Here is a 15,685-nt window from a genome sequence, read left to right as displayed (position 1 = left end):
GCAGCAAAGGGTTGAAAACCCTCCTTGCTTGGGCATAATGCGAGTGGCAAGGCGTCGGCACCTCACTTTCCTCACCACTCGAGCTACCACTATCACTATATATATAATCTTTATCAAGGTCACTATCAGACTCAAAGTCACTCAAATCACTATCCGTAAAGTCACTAGGGGCTTCATCAAGAGCACAAGCAAAGTTGTACGTTCACAAAATATGCTTTGCGAGGTGAGACATCCTCCCTGCACTGCAGTCAGGTCGGAAAAGGGACCCGTACCCTCGGGATCCCTAGAGGCTTGGTGGGGAGGGTGAAGATCAGTGACTAGGAGGGGTAAAGGTATGAATAGTGTCCTGACAAAGTATAAAAAGCTTCTCAGTCAAAATAAGGCCATGGTGATTTTTCTAAATTGTTGCCATAGATAAACAGCGCTGGCACACAGCGTGTGCCTACCCGCCGCCGTAGATACACAGCGCTGGCACCCTGGGGGTTAAAGAGGCCTTTTTTTCACTAACCACCCTGTCTACAGAAAACAGAGTAACTGATTATTTTGGTAACCGATTCATTTCTGTTTAATCGTAAATAATTATCTTACTCCTCCAGATGGTAATACAAAGTGGGGAGGTTCCCAGTGTGTTGCAGCAGCTGTGCAATTTGCCTTGGCAGTACTTCAGTGAACCAAGTTTGACAGCTGTTCTCTTCCCAACACTGCTTGCTTGCTGCCTTAATAATGATGATAACATGATCATTCTCCAGCAGGAAATGAGCTTCCAGGTAATGTACATTTACTTTTTTTTTTTCCAGAATCATCAAAGACTTGGAATTATATCCATAATTTGGTCAGCATCCCAAGCTTGCTACACCTAAGCCTGTCTTGATATTCTCCAACACTTACCAGAACAGTTGGTTGAGGTAAAGTAACCTCCTTATAGTCAGTCATTATGAATAATGAGAATCTTTTTCACAGGTTCTTGAGGACTTCCTGCAGAACTGCCAGGCAGTGGATAAGCCACTTGTCCATATACTGAAAAATACTAAATAGAAGATATTTCTGCAGAATCTTTGGCAGAATATATGTAACTTGTCCATGCTCTGAGTGCTAAATAGAAATCATTAATGCTTAATTTTTACAAAAAATTGTATCATTATTACTCACACCATGTCTTCACAGCAATGGCAGCAATGAAAACAATGTTCTGTATAGTGGTTGTTAACATTTTTGTAGTAAGCCAGAAGTCTCTAATTTAAGTTAGGTGTCAGCAGTACTGTCTGATCAGTAATTATGAAACATGCTTTACATTATGATAAATATTTAGTTCATCCTTCACTACCGTACTCTCCTCACCAAAGTGAATAACATCTTTATTAAAATAATAATTCACTTCATTATGTAATAACCTCGCCAAGATGGTTTTCTAAGAGCTTTACAATTTATTCCATTAAGTTTTTTGACAAGGCAGCCTCGTTAGCTGTGATATGGCTTATCACTCTAATAAAGTGTAATATATAATACTCAGGCAAATATATATTACCAAATCTCTAGCTTTTTTTAAATAACCAATCCTTTTACACTAAGAAACTTGAACCAGAAATTAATTGTTATAATCACGTTACATATCGCTTGTTGTTATATTATCTTCTAGTAACAATTGAATGATAATATTTGAACAAAGAAATATATACTATAGTCGGTTCCATGAGAGCTGGCAGATATTTTCCTTCAGGGGTGGACTCGCGTACTTGGCATCATTGCTTGAGTGAAGGTCTCTGCACCGCTCATTGGCTGTTGTTTACTAGATCTAAGTTGCGGCAATTTCGTTTCCCATGACATAGCCTACTTTCTCTTGCTCTCTGCAACCTCTTAAAATCAACACTATTGGTATACAAATGTAACTATTCTTATAATCACTCTTCCTTATGGCTATTTATTAGTTTATTACCCACAAATAATAGAAACATATTTCAGGATTATTAATGATAGGACGGACAATGAAAGAAAAGAGAAGGTTCTTGCCTTAGGCCAATGTTTACGTTATGGCTATGTAGCATCACTAAGCATTATGACTAAGCCTGCCTAAAAATATACCAAGAAATCTTACAATAAATGAGTTAATTAACGAATGACATTGTGTAGACTGTAGCCTAGCACTTTGTAGTAGTAAAAAAAAGTCTAGACTTATCAGTCGCTTCAGTCGCTGGATATTGTCTGCATGCAGTTCCGACTTAGTTTTTTTATGAATGTCGTTTCAGATTTATTTATAATAGTTCAAAAGGCACATACTTATCAATAAAGATATTATTGCAATAGTTCTCATCGGTGCAATTTGTTACCTTACAGCTCAAAAAGGGTTTTGGTAGGAATACAAAGTCAATTTTATGAGCGCTGGAACAAGTTAAGAATTGGCCAATGAGCGCGCAGTACCGTCACCCAAGCAATGATTCCAAGTCCGCGAGTCCACCCTTGAAGTCTTAGGCCCGCCAGGTCTGGTGGAACCAACTATAGTGAGGTGCATGATGGACAAGTGATATCAAAGATGGTGTGGAGAAACAGATAATTAAAGAAAAATGATGCAAGGGAGCTTCTTGAGTGGAAATGGGAGGGAGGAGTTGAGTAAATGAGTCGTCAGTTGTACAAGTGATACTGGAGTAAATGAAAAATTTGGTATTAGTTAAACTTATGACAATGTAATTTTACCGTTATACAAGTTATACAAGTTCATTATTAATAATGAATATTTTCAGTGACTAGTGTTACAAATAAAACAACTAATTTGGTGGAGCTTTTACTTCACATTCCTGGCTAATAAACATCTTTAAATGCTAATATAATATTAATAATAAGTTAATATATTATAAACTTTATATATAAAAATAATACATTAATTTGTACTTCAACAAAATATCTGTTCCCTTGCACTTAAATTTTTGGAACCTTGCCTTTGGTGAATATCGCCAGTGTTCTCAAGGTAACTCTCCTGAAGGAGATAAAATTATATTAGCAAAATCATTAGTAACAAACTCTAGTATATCCTGCAACAAATCAGTACCTACCTTTAAAGTGAGTATAAAGTGGCAGAAAGTAGTATTGTTGTTGATTATATGCTTCCTTACCAATGAGACTATCGAACAAAGTGAAGCCTTTTTTTTTCAAAAAGTTGATTTATAAAGTAAATTGCTGGCTGCCATGTAAAGTTAACCTACTCCACCCCAAAGGTGTAGTCATTTATTAGGCCTCAAAAAACTGACTATGGGAGGAAACAGGATGGTGGATTGTGAGTGAAAGGCAGGAGAAGGAATAAAAATGCCTCCAACTCAGCACCGGATGTACAGGTCATCATGTCCATGACTAGTGTTTTAAAATTCCCAGGAAATTTGAACTGGGAAGCTTTCCATGGGAATTTTTGGGAACTTTGAGAATTGAAAAAAAATTAAAAGACTTTCTATACAACAGGGTGAAGTCATTCTTTGTTGATTTATACCCTAAGGTGCTGGCTATCATGTGTTTGAAGATACCCTAAACACAAAACCCTAAAAAGTTACTATAGGTCTTGACTCAGAAAATTCATATATGTTTCCTTACTAATGAGACTTTCTATACAACAAATTGGGGTGACTCTTTGTTGATTTATACCATAAGGTGCTGGCTATCATGCATTTGAAGATACCTTTAACTTAACCTAACATAACCTAACAAAACCAAAACAAACTATGTCTTGACTCAGAAAATTACTATATGCTTCCTTACTAATGAGACTTTCTATACAACAAAGTGAGGTCATTCTTTGTTGATTTATACCATAAGGTGCTGGCTATCATATGTTTGAAGATACCCTAAACTTAACCTAACATAACCTAACAAAACCAAAACAAACACTATAGGTCTTGACTCAAAAAATTCATATATGCTTCCTTACTAATGAGACTTTCTATACAACAAAGTGAGGTCATTCTTTGTTGATTTATACCAAAAGGTGCAGGCTATCATATGTTTGAAGATACCCTAAACTTAACCTAACAAAACCAAAACAAACACTACAATAGGTCTTGATTCAGAAAATCCATATATGCTTCCTTACTAATGAGGCTTTCTATAGAACAAAGTGAGGTCATTCTTTGTTGATTTATGCCATAAGTGCTGGTTATTGTGTGTTTGAAGATACAAGAAACTTAACGTAACATAACCTAAGAGGTCTAGAGTGCAGGCAGTGGAAATGAGTTATTTGAGGAGTGCTTGTGGTGTGAGTAGAATGGATGGAATGAGTAATGAAAGTGTACGAGCGTTTTGGAATGTGTCACAGGAGTGAAGGGAAGAAGTGTGGAGTGGTGGAAGAAGTGAAGCGACAGACTTTAAAGTGGTTTGGCCACATGGAGTGAATAGAGGAGAGTAAGATGACCAGAAGGGTGTATGTGAGTGAGATAGAGGAAGGGAATGCTAGCGGACAACCTCCAGTGAAATGGAGGGATAGGGTGCAAGAGTATGTTAGGGAGAGGGGGGAAAGATCTTTGAGAAACTTTGAGCAGACAAGGAGGGAGTGTCTGGACAGAGAAAGTTGGAAGCTCTTCTGCCGTGGCCATCCCCTGGTGGGAACTCCTAGGAGCAGGCGTTGATGAAGTGGTGATGATGATGAACCTAACAAAACCAAAACAAACACTACAGGTCTTGACTCATAAAATTCATATACTACCGTCAACCGGGGTGACTTCGGACAGTTTTCAAGGTTTTTTGCTTATGAAGTTTTTGTTTATAGGCCTAGGATCTATGCTGAGTGTGCATTTACTCTGTATTGTTAAGGGCTATCATTACATGGTGCAACATTTTCACGAAACTTAATAGTTTTTGTGCCAAGTGAAAAAATATGGGGGAACTTCGGACACCCTTGGGAGGACTTCGGACAGTGGCTATATTTCATTGGGTTTACGTATCTGAGCCTATTCGCACATTCTGGGGGTGACTTCAGACACTGTTGAACCGGGAAAAAAATTGGCAGAAATCTTGGGAAAGAAGTTCCCATATTTCAGGTCAGTAGTAGCAGGGAAGCAAAAAATGTTATTACAAAAAAACTATAAGATGTAGAGCACCATTTTAGTTTTTTGAGGGGAAGCTTAATGATCATATAATCACCACAAGAAATTTTGATAATGGAAGGGCAACATTCAAGTGTGTCAGGCCTCTTTGAAGTGCACAATATTTTTTTAACTAATAACAGCACTCTTCCCTTGCGGTCAGAGACGTGGTGCATGCATTAGCTCTAGAATTACCACAGCTCTGGTCAGCGACGCTGCGTCCCTTGTTTAACAGAGAAGAGGAGAGGAGACACGGCGGATGCATGGGCCCGAAACTCTGCAGGCCACGTCGTCCACGCGCACTCCCAACCCTCTTCGTGCACAAGTCAGTAGACTGGTGGGTGGGTTTCCACGCAGACCTCTGGTGCGCGCAACACAAGAGACTAATCCCGCCCAAGTTTGTTGGCCCCGGTCTGAGAGGTTGGCAAACAATTAGTCGCTCTGGTGGGTGCAGCACGCTCCACCCCCAAACAGCAGGGAAGCTCGAGCGGATTGTGGAGCAAGTCCGCCGCTGGCTCTCTCAACCCTATGTATTTGTTTTCTAATTGTGTCCAAAGTCACCCCACAATATATAGTTATATTTAGGTGTCCGAAGTCACCCCACAATATGTAGTTATATTTAGGTGTTCGAAGTCACCTCATTTTGAGACATTTTTCCACATGCCTTCATTCAAGTGACATTTACAAGTGTGTAGGATATGTTAAGCACCCCTGAATCATTCTAATTGTTCTAGTTAAGCATGTTTCTGATTGTTTTCTCTAGTTTTGATGTTGTGTGTAATACAGATCGTTCCTGCCAGAAGTAGTTTACCAAGGGGGGTAAATTTTTACGATATCTCAAAAACACATATTGTGCTTGTTTTCAAACCAGAAACATGTCTCAAGAAAACAACATTCTTATTTGAAAACTATAAGGCAAAAGACAAATTCTGACACTAAAATCATCTAGCTTGTTGCAACTGGCTATGAGTTATCAACATGTCAACTTTTTATTCACTTTTTGTCCGAAGTCACCCCGGTTGACGGTATGCTTTCTTACTAATGAGACTTTCTATGCAACAAAGTGAGATCATTCTTTGTTGATTTATACCATAAGGTGCTGGCTATCATGTGTTTGAAGATACCATAAACTTAACCTAACCTAACCCAACAAAACCCCAAACAGTTACTATAGTCTTTGTTGATTTATACCATAAGGTGCTGGCTATAATGTATTTGAAAATACCCTAAACTTAACCTAACCTAACCTAACAAAACCGCAACCATGACCGTACAAGAATGGACTGCAAAAATGCAAAATGCAATTCGATCAATATGGCCATCACAGTTCCTTACCTTGCTATTTGAATAGGAAGTGCTGGAGGGTACAAAACTAAAAGATGGTAGGGAGACGACTGCATCACATACACTTTATAGTTGTCGGTGGATACATAGGATTCCAGAGGCGTGTGGTCTGGATGCAACTGCAAATTAAGAACTGGCATTAGAATATTATCTAATATAGTAAAATGTAGATTCAACACAAATATATTTAAATTCATTTACTTAGCACATGACCCTGAATATGGGACAAATAGATTCTACTCATGTTTTCTATTTAGAAATAATTTCATCTGCCATACAATAAAGTCACATAACGAGCAGCAATCATTAAACATGCCATTTCTGAATCAAACTATACCTGTGCTATGTCAAGGGATAAGCAAGTACCAATATCAGTACCAATTTTATGTAAGTTTTTGACCCACCCTTGAGGGGAAATCATCTGGAGGCATGGCGGGCGGCTGCAGGAGTGACCCAACCACAGTTCGATACACTGATTGTAAGGCCGCACTTTTCTTTGCAGCATTTAGCGATGGAGATTTTGAGTCTTCGCTTAGATGAACACAGCAAACGCATTTCTTGTGATCATAATTTATTAGAACAAGTCTGCAAAATTAAATAGAATCAGAAAAAGATTACAATTCATTATTCTACTGTAGTAAGGAAGAGGATGAAATAATAGCAGATAGAAACCATAGTATTGAAGAACAGCACCAAGACAGAACAGAATTAATTAAAGGATCAAGACATTTTGTTTATATAATATTAAGGGATGAAATTCTTGCCACAAGAGATGCATTTCTTACCCTATTACTGAGTTATCAATCTGTGAAAGGAGGCTTGGCGCTATGTTCCACGGCATGAGTGTTGTTAAAGACTCCAGGACTTGGTACACTGGTGCCCACAAGGAGGAGGCCGAGCGCATCATTTCAGAGAGAGAAGGTGTTGGGCCGCACAGGGTGACCACAGATACATGCCCAGTCAGTTTGACAACCAGCATTCTGAAAGGTACCTGAAATAAAACAAAAATAATGAAAACAAATTGGTATATTTCACTCTTAAGGAAAAGAGCATTGACCCTAAACACTGCCCAGCATATATAGCACGAGTTTCATATGTGAACTATCAAACATCATTTCTAATATACTCCCCACCAACAGACAGGCACATTCTGAACTTAGCTTGTGTCTTTAAGTATGTACTATGGATGTAAAGGTTTATAATCTAGCAAACTAAAGCAAGAGAAAATTATTAAGGAATGCCTTTCACCAAGTAAAGATTTCCTATCTTCAAATTATATCACAAATGTACAAATCACCTCGAAACCACAACGCACATTAGGACTTTTGTCAGGCAGATATATGGGCAAATCTCTTCCCACTGTAGAAGTGTTGAGAGCAACTAGGAGTGGAAGGAGGACCAACTCTGTGTGAGACAAGGACCAGAAGCTGCGTGTGCCGGACACCACCTGGCCGTTCATCATCACACAGGCACACGAAGAATCTGCTCCCTCGGCATACTTTTCAAGCTCACTCTGGAGATTTATAAAAATATGGCACATACTGTAAAAAGGCAGTAAGGGGCATATGCATAAGCTGCACATGGCTTTAGTGCTCATCTCTGTCAGAATGGCCTTGAGCCTGTGGAATTAACATAAATCATACAATTTCATCTCTTCAGAGGTGCTACATATATCATATATTATCATCTCTTATCTATATAGATAGATAAATATACCATAGCCATATAGATATATAATGTTTAGCCTCTGACCTTCCTCCCATAATCCAAGTGCACCCATACACATGAAAAATACAGCTTCGAAATAACATAACCTATCACTCCTGTTGCTTGAGCTTCTCTACAAAATAAGTAATTTCAACATGGGACGCTTATTACCTGAAGTAAATGTTGATCAGGTGGTATGACACACTCTGCACATCCTGTGAGGTGAGAAAAACCAGGGTTGTTACTGGAACTCATGGCTCGAGACAGCAACTCATCCAGTAACAGGTAACTAGGCTGCAAAGAAAATTTACATAATGCTTGACAGACCAAATTTATTTTAATTATGAGCACAAGGTGAGTAATAGTTCTCTGATATATTAAGCACTATAATCATCAGGAATCTCTCTCATTGAAGAAAACCATTTGACCATTAAAATAATTGTTCTAAGCAAACATGGTTGGGAATCAGCCTTCAATCTCAACCTACTGTCTTAAAGGGTCTAGACTCCCATTAGACATTTTATGACAAACAGAGGTTTAATATATGGAGCTATATTTTAAATTCTTCATGTCCCGAGGAGAATAGTAATCATAGTACAATATAGTATCATTCCTACGTTCCTTGAATATATACTTGGAATACATGAATACTTGTGGAGACTTAAAAACAAATATATATCATACCCTTATCTCTCTCTTGAGTCTTTCAATATTGGTCCCTGAGGTGAGGTTGTCAAGACCCTGAATCAGAACAAGGGAAGCAAACATCAAGTCCAAGAGTCTATTATCACAGCTGTCTCCAACGACCTCACTGCCACGGATCAGAACCAGACGGATGCTGTGGAAGGGAAAAAGAATTAGTACACAAAAGTTTGAGCCATAATGTTCTTGTACATAAGTATTTAAAGCAGAGATAAACATGTAATTTAAGACTGTCTGGCTCCTCCTCCCTTTCCTCAGCTCAGAACCAGGCAGATGATGAGGGAGGGAAAAGCTACATGAGAGTTTGATTTGATTTGTAGTCCTTTTGTTCATGACTATTTGAATTAGTGATAGACATGTAATTTAAGACTATCTACCTACTTTCCTCTTTCCCTTCCCCCTTCCATTATTCTTTTCCCTTCCTCTTCCCTTCATTTCTCTCCTCCTTCATCGCCTTAACCAACCAATGGATTTCAGCATATTATAGTCCTCCCTCCTTTTTTTCCTTTCTCCTCTTTCTCCTTTTTTTTTTTTTCTTTTTATATACACAATTTTGTTTTGTTTTATCTATTACTTTTTTAGAGAGAGAGAGAGAGAGAGAGAGAGAGAGAGAGAGAGAGAGAGAGAGAGAGAGAGAGAGAGAGAGAGAGAGAGAGAGAGAGAGAGAGAGAGAGAGAGAGAGAGAGAGAGAGAGAGAGAGAGAGAGAGAGAGAGAGAGAGAGAGAGAGAGAGAGAGAGAGAGAGAGAGAGAGAGAGAGAGAGAGAGAGAGAGATATATTACCATTAATTACCTCACTATATACACATCTCACCTGTCATGGTAGGTCTTCCAGGTGAGAGTTGCATTGCTGGTTCTGGTGGAGCATAATGTGACTCCGTGTGACTCGCCAAACACATGCACGCCATTCAAGGAGCCAATCAACGCATACGCTGGCTGAAAAATATAATAAAATAAATTGATTGATGTTCGTATCAAGAGTTAACCCCTTGACTGTAGATTCCCTACAAGAAGACATCACCAAGCTACCGGAATGGAACAAAAAAGTGCCTGGTACAATTCAATGAAGAAAAATGTAAAGTCATGCACCTTGGGAGGGGATATCCAGCATACCAATACCACATGGGAAACACCCCACTATCCATCACAGAGACAGAGAAAGACCTGGGACTATATGTTACTAGGCTACCAAAGAAAGCCAAATCTGTGCCAATGCAGCGGGAGGGTTAAAAGGCCAAGAAATTAGAAGAGTACTACTGAAATGCCTGTATTTTATAACCACACTACGATAACTTAGGAAATTTATGAATGAGACCACATAGGCATTAGTTGGCTGAAAAAAAAATAATTGCATCAGATCTTTAAAGGCCAACCAATTAAAGGAGTATAACTAAAATGCCTCTATTTTATGGATACATGAAGATAGCTTTGGAATGCTTAATCTTATATATGAAATCACAGGCATAGGTAGGCTGAAATAAAGATAAGTAATTACTATTTGTATTAAAGTTAAAAGCAAACACATTAGAATAGAACTGACATGTCTCTATTTTATGAGCACACTATAATAACTGGAATGCTGAATCTTATAATTGAAATCACATAGGCATAGACAGACTGAAATAAAGTTAACTAAACAATTACTGTTTGTATCAGACTTGAAAGGCCAACACATTAGAATACAAATGAAATGCCTCTATTTTATGACCACATCAAGATAACTTTGGAATGCTTAATCTTATAAATTAAGTCCTATATGCACAAGAAGACTGAAAAAACATCTATCAAAAGTTGAAGGCCAACATATTAGGATATCCCTGAAATACCCTTATTATATAACCATTATGATGATAATTTTGGAAAGGTTGATTCTACAGATGAGATCACAGCATAGATCAAAAAAAAATCATTAGGTTAGATTAGCATGACCCTATCCTTATAAGTACTCATTATAGAGGATCCTTCTGAGTCAAAGGGTTTTCCAAAGTGCAGTGTTCTTTGCCTGACTTGCTGGGAATCTTCTGAAGAATAGCTTGAGGGAGTAATGCAAAGATAGGTAAGACAACAACTATGGTAAATAATCACTTAGGTCAATAAATCAGCGAGGTAAACAATCACAGGTGAAACAATCATTAAGGTAAATGTCAACAAAAAAAGGCCATTGCTGTTCGAACCACATGAAAAATGACATTGCAGTCAAAATAATCTCTTGACAGAATCAGGCGACTGTCAACTAAAAATAAACAATAATAAACCCTGTGTGAAGTTGAGGGGCAGTGGCCTGCGAGGGTGTCCCGTTGATTCTGTCCCCGCCTGGCATGTCCGGTGTCTGGCCTACATAATTTAGTGCCGTGTGGAGCGAGGCCAACCCTGCAGCCTGCCCTCGGTACTCACCGGCTTGCCAGGCCCTGCGTGCCGCACGAAGAGGGGCACGCCGCTGCTGGCTGATAGGCCCACCACCGTGCACCACGCCATCTTGATTGGTGGGGGTGTGTTGAGGTTCCCCGCTACACACACACACACACACACACACCTATAGAGCAAGCATGAATATATTTACAAAAATGGAAAGTACTTTACGTGTATAAATTCATCGGTTAAAATAAATGGATCACATAGAGGGTTGATATGCAAGTGTTGTATAATCACATATTGTACTGCCGGGTTGGGATGGCATGTTCCTTCCTCCCTTCTCCTTTGTTGTTTACTTGCAACAATAAACTATCAATCAATCATTTTTAGTAACATGTCATTTATATACCTAGACGGCGAATGAATGAAGCGACGCACCCCTGGACGTATGCTCCTCATTAGTTAGTTAACAAAAGCAATATATGGGGGCATACGCCGTGGGGCGTATGCCCCTAATAGCAATGGGGTATTTACCGCATTGCAACACATCGAGCAGGAAATGCAAGTCGTGTTCGTCACAACTTCCTCGATCATCGAGATGCCACTGCATGGAGGATATCAGCAAAGGTAAGAACGCTGATATAATCTATTTACACTTTCCAAAAGACATTGACAAAATTGGTCATTGAAGGCTGGAAGGTCTTGGCATAAAAGGTAATCTTGGGAATGGGAGGCACAGTTTTCTAACGGGATGACCCCCCCTCCCCCTCCCCCCCATGAAATGTCGCTGTTATTTATAAGGGGTATTTTTCAGCCCCTGCGAGGTGAAAGTAAGAGTGTGTACCTCAGGGGCGGTGCTGGGCTCACTCATGTTCCTCATGATTAGCGAGATAATGGCGCTCCCTTTGCTCGCGACACGCACATCAAAGGAGAGGCAATAAACTGATTGAGGCGTTGTTATTACAGGAAGACCTAAACAGCATCCGTACTTGCCCAGTGTAATACCACGAAACTGAGCAATGAAAACTTAAACTGAGAACGTACTGAGTGCATTGCAAATCATCAGAATCCATCAGCTCCCCTACAAAGACCTTTTTACCCACGTACCATATAAACCATTCGTTGCCTACTTGAGCTTGTCAGTGTCTTATTGGACGAAAATTCATTAATCTGTTACTTTATCAATAGGATGTATAACTAACCAACTATTGGGATATATGGCATGGGATGTATGGCTTTCTTTTTTGCTTACTATTACAAGAAGGTTACTGGGTAGATATACTCCCCCAAATAAAGGATTCCGGTCTGAGAGGAAGGGGTGGATTATAGTAAGGAAAGGTCCCCCGATGCGGAATATAACCAATAAAACCTAATTTCGGGGGCACGGGTGGCAGGTAGGGTATGGATTGGTTAACTATATTTTATCACTGGTCTACGTTAGCAATAGTTCAATAAAAATAGTTCATCTTGTGCCAAACCTTAACTAAGAAACGGGTAACGGGCTAAGTAGTATGAAGAAAAGGAATGTTATAGTAATGAGTGATACCGAAAGGATTGGGAAAGGAAGATATGTAAAAAAAAAAAAAAAAAAAGGAAAAAGAAAGCCTCCCCCACACCAACGCTTCAGAGGGACACTAAAAAAAATATAGTTGAGTAATGAATAAGTGGAGCAAACATGGTCATAAAATCAACCAAGCAAGCATATCCTCTTTATCTATACCTATATATACATCTCCCACCTCTAGCATCATAGCGCGAATAGAATGAAAGATAATATAATATGGAATAAATAGGGTGATGGAATAGAACAGACATAGGTCATGGGAGCTAGTGGTAGGATGGTCACTCTCCGTATATGAGGTGTCCAGTTCGAGTCTCAAGGGTAGAGAGGCGAAGTAAAAGTTTATTTAGGTTATAATCTCCGGTAACATTAATAAAAGCTACATAATAAGACTGCTGCTCTAATAAATGAAGTATGACGTGCTTCGATCACTATATTAATACATGCGGGAAACGTAGCAAAGAACTGGTAATACTCCTTTGGGAAAATAAGCTATACGTACTAAAAGGAGCATATTCACTCGTTTGAGAACTTTAAAATAAATGTAGTCTATATACTTTCATGGATAGAGAGGACTGATATAGCAAATACACTATATAGATAGATCTAGTGTAGGCCGACTGTTTGTAATTTTTTTTTTATATATATATGTAGTAAGGTAAAGTAAAGTTCGGGGCATATACGCTATAAGTGCGCTCGGCCTCGGTGCTCATCTCCGTCGCATTGACCCTTGAGGCTGTGGTGGAGGCCGCCATAAATTAGTGATAGAGCCTTAATCGATCGGACTGCCAGCCGGACTATAGGCCTACTGAGGGTGGAGCTGCTCATCTCTCTGATAACCTCCCCAAACTGGAGACGCAGATGGATTTTGATGAATAATTAGATCTGCCATATGCATGTTACTTTAATTTTATACTTTTTTTTTGGGGGGGGGGGAAGGAGAGGTTGAAGGGGTCTGGAAAAAGAACACCTCAATTCTTCTATAAAGGGAGGTATCTAACTATCTTTGCGTATCTATCTATCTATCTTTCTTTATCTATCTACATCTTTCTATTCATAAACACACAATCTATCCAAATTTGTACCTAACTATCAATTTATCAACACATATTACATCTATTTATCTTTGTCTTTCCATATTAATATACAAAACACATACAAAAAAAGAGCAGATAGATAGCGATAGACATGTTTCAGCTGTTCCTCTCCTCCTCGGGCCACTACGGAACTTTTAGGGGGCAGGCTGGACTCCATTTTATAACAGCTGTAATACCAAGGGACAAAATCATAATGGCAGGCTCTCCTAAAATTACCTCTGGGTTTATTATAAAGTCAACATATAGTACACTTTTAATTCTTGGGGGGGAATCAGTGTATATTATTTCCCCTTAGATTTTAAAATAAAGTCGGCCTGCGTTCCCAGAAGATGACCCTCGCGCGCATTAGCTCGGCCAGCCGCGGCGGGATGGAACGCGGCCTCTGATTAGTCGGTTGGGTCGTCTGGGTGGCGGCGCGGACCAATCACGAGACGTCTTACAAGTCACTCAGGAGAGGACTCACTCGCCGCCCTGTTGCTAAGGGAACCAAATATTGTCACCACCGACACCATTTTAACTAATAATATAGCCTCATTAGATAAAATTAACCCCATTATTATATCCAAACATCTCAGTTAGGTTATTTACATGTCAGGACTAGTCAGATTTAGGACGTGGATTAGGTATCAGTTGAGGATACGTAGATTCACACTAGATGAATGTATTTTTCTGGAAGTGGAGAGCCTCGTTTTTAATATGGCAGATTTAGTAGGAGGAGAAGGTGTCCGTGGGAGGTGCGAGGCGAGGGAGAGGTCGAGAGTGGAGTGCGGGAGGAGGAGGAGCTGCGATCATGTCTTCTTCCTCTTCTTCTTCTTCCTCCTCCTCCTCCTCTTCTTGATTCTGTCTTCTGCTTATTCGCACACTCTGCTTTTCCATGGCATTACACTATTTTTTCTCACTCATGAGAGAGAGAGAGAGAGAGAGAGAGAGAGAGAGAGAGAGAGAGAGAGAGAGAGAGAGAGAGAGAGAGAGAGAGAGAGAGAGAGAGAGAGAGAGACATACATACAGACATACATACAGACAGACAGACAGATAAACAGACAGACACACAAACATATAGACAGACAGACAGACAGACGCACACCTTACTTTTCGATGGCGTTACACTATCTTCCCTCACTCATGTCTGCTAGAGAGAGCGAGAGAGAGAGAGAGAACGGGAACGTCCCACAACTCACACCGAAGACTAATACCAAACGTTCCCAACCTTTTCCATATTGTTCCGTCCAACGTTTACCCTCCATATCTCGCAACACACATATTGACGGCTTTGTTTTAGGGAGATAACAATTAACTAGACCCCAAACCCTGATGGGAATGTGGAAAAGAGGGGTGAGATTAGCTTCAGTATAGTTGATTAAGGGTAAAAAAGGGTAATGAAGGTATTAGGGAGGAAGCGAAAGGGAGAGAGGCTGGAGAGGAGGGTGGCGGCGGTGTTATAGGAATCAGCTCGCAGCAGCAAAATAGCTCGCGGAGAGGGGTTCAACTTGCTTACTTTTTCTATATTTCACTCACCGCTGTCGTTTACTTGGTCCTGTTTCGGCTCCAATACACGGCACAAACATCAGAGCAACACTTTACTAATCAAGAGAAGGCCTTACAACAAACTAGTAGGGGGGAGGTTTAAGAAAAAGTATTATGTACCCCACGTCGACGTTCACTCATTTCTTATACTACTTGTTTAGTCTGTTAATCCACAAAAATCACAAACTAGAACAAAACATGGATGAGAGCGGGAAAAAAAATAGAAAATGGCAAATGCTGGGAAGGGAGAGAATGGAAGAGGAAGAGGAGGAGGGGGGAGGGGGAGGGGGAGGGATATATACCCTATCCTAAAGTCTCTATTCCTAGGCCTAACTATTACTCC

The 15,685-nt window shown here is 39.7% G+C and overlaps 2 protein-coding genes across 9 annotated transcripts in view; one reads left to right on the top strand and one right to left on the bottom strand.

The window, feature by feature from the left end:
• Positions 1-1,533, top strand: part of LOC127005442 (S phase cyclin A-associated protein in the endoplasmic reticulum-like) — a 28,326-nt gene extending 26,793 nt beyond the window's left edge. For all 7 annotated transcript variants that reach the window (XM_050874337.1, XM_050874328.1, XM_050874339.1 and 4 more), the window contains 2 exons: positions 597-767; positions 961-1,533. In XM_050874337.1, the coding sequence (XP_050730294.1) occupies positions 597-767; positions 961-1,035 (246 nt within the window). In that variant the 3' untranslated portion in view covers positions 1,036-1,533. The remainder of the gene's footprint in view (positions 1-596; positions 768-960) is intronic.
• Positions 1,534-1,687: 154 nt separating this feature from the next.
• Positions 1,688-15,021, bottom strand: LOC127005465 (protein fuzzy homolog). Of its 2 annotated transcripts, none has more exons than XM_050874359.1 (10): positions 14,908-15,021; positions 11,203-11,341; positions 9,623-9,744; positions 8,793-8,946; positions 8,280-8,402; positions 7,717-7,914; positions 7,187-7,392; positions 6,806-6,986; positions 6,393-6,520; positions 1,688-4,623 (listed from the first exon to the last, which is right to left on the bottom strand). In XM_050874359.1, exons 2-10 carry the CDS (start codon positions 11,281-11,283, stop codon positions 4,341-4,343), a joined length of 1,476 nt encoding a protein of 491 aa, XP_050730316.1. In that variant the 5' UTR covers positions 11,284-11,341; positions 14,908-15,021; the 3' UTR covers positions 1,688-4,340. The 2 variants fall into 2 exon arrangements, with proteins under 2 accessions (XP_050730316.1, XP_050730320.1); XM_050874363.1 differs by having other exon boundaries at positions 1,688-2,968; positions 14,908-14,926.
• Positions 15,022-15,685: the final 664 nt, after the last annotated feature.

This window comes from Eriocheir sinensis, chromosome 3, assembly GCF_024679095.1.
Source record: "Eriocheir sinensis breed Jianghai 21 chromosome 3, ASM2467909v1, whole genome shotgun sequence".
In the NCBI taxonomy this organism is placed as follows: Eukaryota; Metazoa; Arthropoda; class Malacostraca; order Decapoda; family Varunidae; genus Eriocheir; species Eriocheir sinensis.
Note: the sequence above shows the minus strand (reverse complement) of the source record. Positions and strands in the feature narration are given on the sequence as shown.